The 11,985-nt window shown below is 54.1% G+C and overlaps 1 protein-coding gene across 1 annotated transcript; it reads left to right on the top strand.

The window, feature by feature from the left end:
* The first annotated feature begins 214 nt into the window (after nucleotides 1-214).
* On the top strand, nucleotides 215-1,642 carry LOC147317411 (uncharacterized). Its single transcript, XM_086257955.1, has one exon. It carries the CDS (start codon nucleotides 215-217, stop codon nucleotides 1,640-1,642), a length of 1,428 nt encoding a protein of 475 aa, XP_086114081.1.
* The last annotated feature ends 10,343 nt before the right edge of the window (nucleotides 1,643-11,985 follow it).

Below are 11,985 nucleotides of genomic sequence, written 5' to 3'. Positions count from 1 at the left end.
GCGCTAGCCACCACACTAGCCAGGTCATACTACCTCACCATAGCTACCCGACCGAGAGAAGAAACAAAAAAAAAAAAAGGATCAGCGTTAGCCGTCCAGCCATTCCAAGCTAGCTACACCAAGCTTCCTTAATATGGCAGACTGCAAACCGCTGCCCAGAATTTGCCCCTGCGGTTGCAAAATCTCAGGTTCAGATACACATGACGCGTGTGTGATGTGCCTCGGGCTGCAACACGCCCAAGCGGCTATTTCCACACCGGGTATATGCGAACACTGCGCTCGCTTCACCCTAAAAAGCCTTCGCCGAAGGCTAGCCCGCCAGGCTAGCCTGTCGAAGGAGGACTCAATGCTGTCTCCAATCGGCCCACCGATGGAGCACACTGAGTCCGCCACACCAGGCACCAGCTGGGGCGACGAGATGGATGTCGTCCTCCCGCTGGTGGATGATGCCGAGGTCAGCTGCGAAGCTATGCTTGATTCCCTCGAGGCTAATGATGAGCTACTCAGCGAATCCTCTGAGGGAGCGTCGGAACATCTCGTCTCGGACGAGGATGACGACGTTTTCTTTGCCCCCTCTGGTCGGAATTCTGCGACACAAGGGGCCGATTGTGATAACCCCGGCACACAGTCCCGCGGCATGGAGCTATTTGACGTGGCAAAACGGGCAGCTGAAAAGCTGGCAATCCCATGGCCCGCGGTGACAACGGAGACCTCCACCTCACGATACGAGGGTAAAAGGCTCCCCAAAGCAAAGCGCACTACTAAGCAGGTACTGCCGCTTTTCCCCGAATGCGTGGACGAGGTCACACGCTGCTGGGCAAAGCCATTTTCGTCACCCAACCCCGTGCAGGGAGCGGCGGCGTTTGACTGCGCTGGAATGAAAGAGAAGGGCATCTACCAAATTCCCACAGTGGAGAATCTGGTGGCTTCTCATCTCCACCCGAACCAGAAACTCTCCATGTCATCTGGTCCGTCCCTGCCCTCCAAGGCCGAACGCCTTCAGTCCTCCCTGGCTGACAAGGCGTATAAATCGGTTGCCACCACCGCGAGGGCATTGAACGCCTCATCGCTCCTGCTAGCCTACTCGGCGGAGCTCCAGGACCAGGCTGCTGCGAACCCGGATGCTAGCGAGTTGTGGGAAGAGCTGGGCGTAGTTACGGACCAGTGTCTCCACCTCACTAGAGCAGCAGTACAAGCGGCGGGCAGAGCCCTCAGCATCATCGTCCTACAGGAGAGGGCAAGATGGCTGAACTTGTCGGGGCTTTCGGACAGAGAAAAACGTGACATTCTGGACGAAAGCATCGACCCCGCTGGGCTTTTCGGGACCGCCGTTGCCACCATGCAAAGACAGTGCGAGGAGAAGAAGAAAGAGGGAGAGGCCCTGCAGCTGTGTCTCCCTAGGAAGACCCAGGCTGCGCCTCCACCCGGTCGCCGCACGTTCGCTCAGGTCACCAGCCGTCCAGCCGGCGTGCCGACGTTTAAAATCCCTCGCCGCCCAGCCCCGCAGGTCGCGGCCCAGGGTCCTCTAGGATCGCAGAACCCTAAGACCCACTGGCCCAAGAAACACGTCCCGCCTGCTGCCGCTCAGGGTGCCCCACCACCAGCCAAGCAGTCGGACCGCAAGAAGAAGCGGACTGCCTAACATCCCCCACGGGGAGATCGGAGCCGGACCAGCCCGGGCTCCAAGTTCACTCCAGGGCTCAGTTCCGGAGCCCGTTCGGAGAAGTGTGTTCTGCCTCCACCTTTCAGCGCCTGGGACTCGAGTTGGATCCCACAGAGCGGATTTCAAAAAAGAGACGACGAAACACTGTTCAGCTGAATCAAGCATGTCTGTCTCACAAAACACACTGTTTATTAAAAAAACTCACCCGTTGCATCCAGGCATGTTGCCAAGGGCACGGGAAAAATGTGTGAAAAACACAGAAAGTATTGTAACGATGGTTAAGTGTTACTGGACAGTGACATGTTGGTTTTCTCTGCACACTGTTGTTGTTCCTTTAAGATTCATGTTTGGTTGGGCTGCAGGAAGTAGTGAGGGTGGTGTACAGGAAGGGGTGGGGGGACCTGGTTGTTCTGTGTGTGTGCCAGGCTGAAGAGAGGTGTAGTTCGAGAGCGCTTCCCCCTGAATTAACAACCTGCTGGCTTATGTGCCGAATAAACGGACAAACTGAGACCCCAACCGTCTGGTTCTTGTGAACGTTACATTGGTGTCAGAAGTGAAGAAAGAAAAAAGAACCCCAGAACGCCCGAGACCCTGTTGCCGGCGACGCTTGCCGTTACGAGACGAGGATGTTGCCGGGCAGGATTAAGAAGGAGACGGAGGAGAGGGAGGAGAGGGAGGTTCGTCCGCGCTCGCCCGCCCATGGAGTGAGGGAAACGGCGCTGCGGCTGTCTGCCGAGGCTGGATTTTCTCCAGGTTTGACTAGGCTCGGGAACTGTTCGCACAGCGGCCGCGATTCCGGCGGGAAGGAGTCGACCTCGCTTGGCGCGCCGTCACGTGATGTAAACAAACATGGCGGCGCCCAGCAAGCTGCAGCGAATATAAAAACGCCTAAGTTCAGCGGCAAGACGCCATGGGAAGTGTTTATCGCACAGTTCGAGCTGTTAGCTGTTGCAGCTGGCTGGTCTGAGGAACATAAAGCTCTCCAATTGGCTTTGTGCCTGTGTGAGGATGCAGCTGCATGCCTGCTGCTGCTGACCGAGGAGCAGAGGGGAGATTATAATGCTCTGGTCGGAGCACTTCAGAGGCGCTTCGGGCAGTATAACCAACCAGTGCTGCTGAGGTCGGAGTTCCACAACAGACGCAGATTGCCAGGTGAGCCCCTCCGCATTTTGGCCCATGAAGTCGAGTGCCTTTGCCGGAGGGCGTATGACAGCATGCCACCATCAGTGCAGGCGGAGTTAGCTCGGGACCAGTTCCTGCAGGCCCTGAGCCCTAAAGAGCTCCGCATGCAAACTCAGCTTGCTCGGCCGGCCACACTCAGTGCAGCCCTGGAGCTAGCGTTGGAGAGGGAGATGCTTGCAGGATCCTCTGGGGGCGCTGACGACGCACACGTGGTGAGGGCTGTGTCAGCACCTGTGGAACAGATGGAGACGCCAGCGGGCCTGTGCAGTTTGGTGCAGACAGCTTCGCTGCAGTCGCCTTCCCCTCGGGCTGGCCCACACCGCCGACCTCAGAGCTGCTCGGGATGTGGACAAGTCGGACACCTCATCAGGCAGTGCCCCAAGCTTGCAGCGGTTCAGGGAAACGCCCACGGGCCCATGTAGGCGGGAGTACACGGGCCTGGGAGAACGACATCCCCACACCACCGCCACCTCCACCCGGTGCGGCCATCACTGTGGGCTGGACCCAGGTTGGCGGCTTTTGCCATGTTCCAGTGACGATTGCGGGGGTGTCCTGTACGGCCCTGCTGGACACGGGATCCAATGCAACGCTGGTCCGACCCGATATTGTCCCAACCGGAGCTGCTGTACAACCGACTAACGTGCAACTTAAGACTGTGACCGGTGATCTGGCCCCAATGAGAGGGAAGGGAGTGTTCCAGTTCAAGGTGGGGGACCTCGGTGTGTCTTATGCTGCCTGGGTGGCTGACGTGCAGGACGCCTGCATCCTTGGGCTGGATTTTTTACGAGCCATTGGTGGTGTACTGGACTTAGGCAAAGGCCTCCTCGTACTCCCTGATGGGAAGAAGGTGCCGCTTATTCCTCCCCCGGTCTGCACAGCATCTGCCGCGGCGTCCACCTCCACCGCAGAGACCCCTGCAGACCCGCCAGCAGAACAGCGAGCGGAGGAGGAGGAGGAGGAGAGGCTCTCAGCAGTGAGGAGTATCTGGTCAAAGAACTGTGAGGGGCTGACTCCACAGCAGCAAGAGAGTCTATGGCAGGTACTAAAAGAGTTTAGTGACATTTTTGCCCTGAAAGAAAGTGATGTTGGCTTGACACACTTGGTAGAGCACGTCATTGAGACCGGGGATGCCCAGCCTATTAAAGTGCGCCCCCGCCGCCTGCCCCTGGCTCATCAGGAGGCTGCAGACAGGGAGCTGTGTGAAATGATGAAGGCGGGCATCATAGAACCATCTGATAGCCCGTGGGCCTCCGCGGTGGTGATGGTGCCTAAGAAAAAAAGTCCTAGGATGCGTTTCTGTGTGGACTACAGACCACTCAACAAAGTGACGAAGAAAGACTCTTACCCCCTTCCCAGGATTGATGAGTCCCTCGACTTAGTAGCCGGGTCCTCCTGGTTTTCCACCCTGGACCTGCGGAGTGGCTACTGGCAGGTGCCACTGTCCCCGGAATCCAGACCGAAGACAGCCTTCTGCACTAACAGGGGACTATGGCAGTTCAAAGTCCTGAGTTTTGGCCTTTGCAACGCTCCTGCGACCTTCGAGAGGCTCATGGACAGTGTGCTGGCTGGCGTCCCACGGCAACGGTGTCTGGTTTACCTGGATGATCTTCTAGTGCACGGGAGCTCCTTTGATGCTGCCCTGGATGCCCTGAGACAAGTGTTGGAGAGGGTGGCGGCTGCAGGCCTGAAGCTGCATCCCGACAAGTGCCACTTCATGAGGAGGGAGGTGGAGTTTCTGGGCCACAAGCTGGGTCGTGAGGGCATCAGCACTTTGGAGGAAAAAATTCACACCATTACCGAGTGGCCCACACCAGCAGACCAGAAACAGCTCAAAAGCTTCCTAGGACTGGCGTCTTATTACAGGAGGTTTGTGAAGGGCTTTTCCTCCATAGCCGCACCACTCTTCCACCTGCTGCAGAAGGACCGTGACTTCATCTGGACCCAGGACTGTCAGCAGGCGTTCGACACCCTCCGCAGATCGCTGACAGAGTCCCCAGTCCTTGCCCCCCCTGACTCCGCCCTGCCTTTTGTCCTGGACACTGACGCAAGTAATGTGGGGCTGGGAGCGGTGTTGTCGCAGGTTGGACCGGAAGGGGAGAAGGTGGTGGCGTACTTCAGCCGGGTCCTGAACAGGAGCGAGCGGCGCTACTGTGTCACACGACGAGAGCTGTTGGCTGTGGTGGCGGGGGGTGAGACACTTTAAATACTACCTGTGCGGCACAGCATTTGTTGTCAGAACTGATCATGCTGCCCTTCAGTGGCTGATGTCTTTCAGGGAGCCAGAGGGACAGGTGGCTCGCTGGCTGGAGGAGCTCCAAGCCTTCAATTTCACCGTGGAGCACAGAGCAGGGACGCACCATTCTAACGCAGACGCCCTCTCTCGCCGCCCATGTGCTGCAGCTGGCTGCCGTTACTGTGAGAAGCGAGAGGAAATAGAGCGGGAACTCACGACAATAGACGGAGCAGCACAGCTCGCCTGCAGGGTTCTTCTGGTGGTGGATGCAGCGGAGTGGAGGGCACGGCAGGAACAAGACACAGACCTGCTGCCGGTCCTGCAGTGGCTGGAGAAGGGGGAGCAACCCCTTTGGGATGAGGTCACTGGGTTTTCCATCTGTACCAGGGGGCTGTGGGCCAAGTTTGCAGCTCTCAGGCTGAAGGAGGGGGTGTTGGAGCGTGCCTGGAAGGATCCTGCCACGGGGGAGGAGAGGTGGCAGGTTGTGGTGCCAAGGTCGCTGAGGTCAGCTGTGCTGGGAGCCTGCCATGGGAGCACTGGCTCTGGCCACTTTGGGGTCTCCAAGACTCTTCGCCGCCTCCGCCAGGGCTATTACTGGGGTCAACAGCGGAGGGATGTGGAGGACTTTTGCCGCAGCTGTGATGCATGTTCCTCACACAAAGGGCCACAAGACCAGTCCCGGGCTCAGCTTCAGCAGCAACCAGCAGGAGCCCCAATGGAGCGAGTAGCTGTGGACGTCATGGGCCCATTTCCTCGCACAGACAGAGGAAACCGCTATGTTCTTGTGGCCATGGACTATTTTACCAAGTGGCCGGAAGCATACGCCATCCCAGATCAGGAGGCTGAGACGGTCGCTGATGTATTAGTGGAGGGGATGTTCAGCCGCTTTGGAACAGCAGAGACCCTCCACAGTGACCAGGGGCGTAACTTTGAGTCCAAGGTATTTGCTGCCAGGTGTGAACGCCTTGGGACTAAGAAAACCCGCACCACCCCACTTCACCCCCAAAGCGATGGGCTGGTGGAAAGGTTTAACAGGACGCTGGCCCAGCAGCTAGCCATCCTTACCTCAGAACACCAACGGGACTGGGATTACCATCTTCCCCTTACCCTCATGGCCTACAGGTCGGCAGTGCAGGACTCCACCCAATGTACGCCTGCCCTGCTCATGTTAGGGAGAGAGCTGAGAACTCCTGCAGAGTTGGCTTTTGGGAAACCCCCGGACGCGCCAGAGGCACCACCGGGCCGGGACTACGCAAGGAAGCTGCAGGACCGGCTGGATTCTGCACATTCCTACGCCCGAGAGCAGCTGGCGAAGGCAGGCCTGCGCCAAAAGAGGAATTACGACATCACCACTAAAGGGAGGCACTTCCGTGCTGGGGAGCTGGTGTGGGTCTACAGCCCAAAGAGGAAGAAGGGACGGTGTCCTAAACTGGATAGCAGCTGGGTGGGGCCTTGCAGCGTCCTAGAGCGAGTGGGGGAGGTTGTTTACAGGGTGCAGTTGCCTCCTAGGGGGAGGATAGTAGCGCTGCACAGAGACCGGATGGCCCCCTACAGAGGACAGTCCCTCCCCTCCTTTCCAGAGGGACGTGTACAGAGCGTCCATGACCCTGCTCAGAGGGGCCCCCGACCGGGGCTGCGTTCCCCCCCCTCGGACTCTTCACCCCAAAGCCCCGAAGCTCCGCATCCTCCTCAGGGGCTCAGGAGGTCAAGGAGGGAACGTAGGCTACCGCCCCGCCTCAGAGACTGTGTCGTTCCCTCGGGGACGAGGAACTTATTGCTGGGGGGGCAGTGTAACGATGGTTAAGTGTTACTGGACAGTGACATGTTGGTTTTCTCTGCACACTGTTGTTGTTCCTTTAAGATTCATGTTTGGTTGGGCTGCAGGAAGTAGTGAGGGTGGTGTACAGGAAGGGGTGGGGGGACCTGGTTGTTCTGTGTGTGTGCCAGGCTGAAGAGAGGTGTAGTTCGAGAGCGCTTCCACCTGAGTTAACAACCCGCTGGCTTATGTGCCGAATAAACGGACAAACTGAGACCCCAACCGTCTGGTTCTTGTGAACGTTACAGTATGTTGAAAAACATAATGTCCCCACGCACCCAGACACCACCGGGGTTGATTCCCTCAGTGGTGTCCGGCCCCATAAGCGCTGGTCAAGCGAGGGCCGCTCGCGCATGAGCAGTCGGGTCTGGTCAGAAGGACCAGTTTCCACCACAAGAGGGAGCCAGAGCTCCGTCTACTGTGGAGCGCCTATCTTTGGGGCCGCTGTCAGCAAGAATAGAGAGATGGCGAGCTCTCGCTGCGCCAGAATGGGTTGTGAGGACATTAGAGCGAGGCTATCGTTTGCAATTCGCAACCACCCCTCCCAGATTTCACAAAGTGATTTTCTCTCTTGCGAAAGGCGAATCAGCCAGGATCCTGCAAGAAGAAATAACTACCTTGCTATCAAAGGGAGCAGTACGAGAAATACCCCAGGAGCAGAGCCAATGCGGCTTTTACTCAAGGTATTTTCTTGTGCCCAAGAAGAATTGCTAGCAGCTTTTCTAGCACTGATACACTTCCTTCCCCTGTTGAGAAACCACCATGTTCTGATCAGAACAGACAACACCACTGTTGTGGCATACATCAACAGACAGGGCGGGTTACGTTCCCGTCCTTTGCACATGCTGGCTCGCAGACTGATCATGTGGAGCAGCATCAATCTGTTGTCACTGTGAGCCACTCACATTCCAGGAGCCCTGAACTTGGGAGCAGACTTAATGTCCAGGGGAAACCCGCAGTACGGGGACTGGACCCTACACCCACATGTGGTGACCCAAATCTGGACCCGCTTTGGCCAGCCACAGGTCGATCTGTTTGCCTCGAGGGAGAACGCTCAGTGTCCACTGTATTTCTCCCTGAGGGACCAGGAGGCTCCGCTAGGGGTAGACGCATTAGCTCACAACTGGCCACATGCTCTGCTTTATGCGTTCCCTCCACTGGCCTTAATTTCTCCCACTCTAACCAGAGTGACAGAGAGAGGGCTAACAATGATATTGATCGCCCCAAGGTGGATGAGGTCCCATTGGTTAGCGGAGATCATGCCCCTCTTGTGGAGCGAACCTTGGCCTCTCCCTCTCCGACGAGACCTAGTCTCCCAAGCCAGGGGGGAGATTTTTCACCCTCACCCCGAGCGCCTCGCCCTGTGGGCTTGGCCCGTGAGAGGTTGAATCTGAGTACGGCAGGACTCCCCCAGGGTGTTATAGCCACTATTCAGAGTGCTAGAGCCCCCTCCACAAGATCATTGTATGAGAACAAGTGGAGGGTATTTGAGGAATGGTGTGGAAAGTCTCACACTCTCTCCTTTCAGTGCTCTGTGACAACAATTCTCTCCTTTCTCCAAGAACTGTTAGATAAAGGAAAGGCCTTTTCCACAATTAAAGTATATCTAGCAGCCATTTCAGCCTGCCATGTGGGCTTCGTGGATGGCCCGGTGAGCCATCACCCGCTAGTCTGCCGTTTCATGAAAGGGGCACGGCGGCTCCACCCAGTGTCTAAACCTCTCGTTCCCACGTGGGATTTATCCCTGGTGCTGGGGGCAGTTTCACAGCCACCATTTGAACCACTAAACCAGGTGGAAATAAAAATCCTGTCTTTGAAGACTGCATTGCTCCTGGCTCTCGCATCTGCGAAGCGTGTCAGTGATATTCATGCGCTGTCAATACACAAAGAGTGCACCCGATTCACGCGGGATAACTCTAGAGTCACACTCAGGCCAAATCCGGCCTTTGTGCCCAAAAATCCTTATCTTCAATGCACCCCATTGGAGCTGGAAGCTTTTTGCCCTCCTCCTTTCTCCTCCCCTGAACAGGAGCGCCTACATGCTCTCTGTCCAGTTAGGGCTTTATGTACCTATATAGAGAGGACGAAGGCTTTCAGGAGGTCGGATCAGCTGTTTGTTTCCTGGGCTAAACAACATCTTGGCAAGCCCGTTAGCAAACAACGCATTTCCCACTGGATTGTCGAGGCGATCCAATTGGCTTATTCCAGCACGGGTCTGCCCCCCCCGGAGGGACTTCGTGCCCATTCTGCCAGAGGGATGGCAACCTCTTGGGCCCTTTTTAGGGGTGTCTCTATAGAAGAGATATGTGCAGCTGCGAGCTGGGCTTCACCTTTGACCTTTGCAAGGTTTTACAGGTTGGATGTCACTGCACCGTCTCTAGCCCACGCTGTGTTAAGTGTGGGTCCCCACAAGACCTCCTAAATTGGCAGTCAGTCGTTCAGATGGGCTTATCTGGCAATACGGGAGTCTGCATATCCCCATAGTGAGACACCGAAACGAATGTTTGAAAGAGAACTTGAGGTTACTCTATTCCGTAACCCCTGTTCTCTGATAACATGAGTGAGGTGTCTCACCAGATCACCCTCCTTGCACGAAGCGAGGAAGAGGTGAGCTTATCTTGAATGACGGGTGACGCTGCGTCACACCCTTTTATAGGGAGGAGGGTGGCCCCTCCCTGACGCAAGCGTCACGACTGCCAGCCAATACTGGCTGGAGTAATGATATAGAGGCTTCTGAGGACAACGCTGAGAGAGCGTTCCCCATAGTGAGACACCTCACTCATGTTATCAGAGAACAGGGGTTACGGAATAGAGTAACCTCAAGTTTACATCTGCTGTGTAAACATGCAATATAACATATTTAGACACAAACTTCTCTTTTTGCCAGTGAACTTAAACATAATGCAGAGGCATGTTTTAATTCATGGCTGTACTTTCAGACTCAAGATATGAAAGACCTTGCCTTCATATCTTGGGCAGCTCTTCACCAGAAAAGTGAAAACGTGAAGGAAAGAGAAAACACACCTCAAGCCTCATCTCCTGCACTGAAGTCAGGGCTCTGACCCATGAAATGTGCATGAACATTATATTTTTTTCCTAATTGATTTCTTCTCATTTATTTACCCCTTTCACAAAGCTTTGCAGTCTACTAACAGCCGAGGTAAACAGGGGACTGGCAGCTTACATTCACCACAGATAGCCATCAAAAAGTATGTATTTGAATTGTGAGGGTTAAGAAAACAGAACAGCTGACTGCAGTCTGCAATCTACTGAAATCTAGTGATGACATTTTTAACACTGCAACTTTAAAAACAAATAACCCAAACGCAACAAGGAGGCCTCTATATAATGTGGGGTGCTACACGGTAGTTCTTGCCTGCTGTCCATTAAAACAATGCAACAAAAAAGCAATGCAACGCCTAAACTGTGCAAAGCATATGAACTTGCTCTAATGTCAAAATTTACAAGCTAATAAACAGGAACGAAACCATCCGACGAGGCCATTCCAACCAACTGACATGTTGCAAAGTTGGACAAAGCTAGGTTGTCAGAAACACAATATAAGCAGTTAAGCGCATGGAAAGCAAGCCTTGGATTTGCTTACTGGTTACCAACATGCATGCTTGCATACATGTACACACACGCATACACATACAAAAGCACACCGTCATCTTTGAGGAATAAATCAATGCTACAGTCCTTCAATGCTCTCTTTCCATTCCCTTTTCCCAACAACCACCAACAGTCTCCTCGTGCAAGCAGGGAGCGTTCTGATTGGCTGCTACTTGACAGCTAAATTAGTCTTCGGGTCAGTCTGCGGTTCAACCAGCTTGTGGCACACGTTTACGGAACATAAACCCTATAGAACAGAGTAGAATAGTGTATTTGCTTTTAAGCAATAAAACTCTGCACACACTCATCCAATATAGATTTTGTAAAAAGAGCAGAAAGGACCATAAATAAAACCACTTTAAAAGAACCTTCAATTCAACTTTATATTGGCTAGAGTAATCCCTCTTTATGAGTTTTTCCCTATGCCAGTAAAGGAAACTGGTCTACATGGTAAATATTACACCGAACAAAGCCAGTGATCTATTCATACGATTCAAACTCGCATTAGGCCAGTAAAGCGGAGCGGGAGCAGGAATAGAGTTAACGGGTTCCTTTCAAAATAAAAGAGGGATGCAAGACGATCTACCACTGTGTCATGGTTCTCAAGATCTGGAGAGGTCGTGGTGTGTGTATTTTTTGTCTTAGCCTCTCCCACCAGGGCGGAACTGGACCTTGATTCCCCGCCTCTGAACCCGCCCTGAACACGCACCTGTGGCTCATTCACACTGATCCTGGCAGACTACTTAAGATGGCAAGAGAGGCTGCTTCCTCGCTGGATCGTCACACTACCTAGCGTCAGTGTAGGAAATTGTTCACTTTGATCTCCTAGAGTTTCCTCCTGACATTGTTTTTTTTTCTCTGTGTACAGGCCTTCTAGACTCCCTGCCCGTCTTCCCTGCCGTCTGGATTTCTGTGGATGTGTGTGAGTGAGCGTGAGCTTTTTGGTGTGGACATTTGGAGTGAGTTACGGATCAAGTTGAAGAAGAGCGAGTGTGTACCCCCGTCTTGGACCTTCCCTTCGGACCCCGCCCTACTCCCTGGAGCCCCGCGTTATCTGTTCCACTGTATATATGTATATATTCTCACTTGGTGTCACATTGCAAATAAACCCTCACCTTCTCTCTAAACTTCAGAGTCCTGCGAGTGAGTCCTCTGCCTACTAATCTGTGACACACTGTCTGGGCTAGTGTACTCCACGTGGGTGGCAGCTTGTTCTTTTTTCCCTGTTTAAAACTTTCTCCTCATTTGATGTGGAATATTTTGAATCACATTCATATTTATTTTGTGCTGATACCAGCCAGAAGACTTCGTTAATGGTTCTTTTTATGTGTCTGTCAATTACGAAAAGGGTGGGATTCTGGACCTTTATTTTGGAAAGAAAGGGAACGGGCCAATCCAAAACACCCACACTTGTTTGACAGTAGCCAGGTGTTGTGCAACACCGGCAAAAGGGTGAAAAGGCAGGCTTACACAAGGAGT

The sequence above is a fragment of the Aulonocara sp. 'chitande type north' Nkhata Bay genome, linkage group LG12 (genome assembly GCF_057382095.1).
Source record: "Aulonocara sp. 'chitande type north' Nkhata Bay isolate Kocher_YH1m ecotype deep benthic linkage group LG12, A_spYH_male_GT1.1, whole genome shotgun sequence".
NCBI lineage: Eukaryota > Metazoa > Chordata > Actinopteri > Cichliformes > Cichlidae > Aulonocara > Aulonocara sp. 'chitande type north' Nkhata Bay.
Note: the sequence above shows the minus strand (reverse complement) of the source record. Positions and strands in the feature narration are given on the sequence as shown.

Excerpts from the sequence above, each read along its gene's own strand:
- LOC147317411 (XM_086257955.1), top strand. The coding sequence starts at position 215 with ATGTGCCTCGGGCTGCAACACGCCCAAGCGGCTATTTCCACACCGGGT.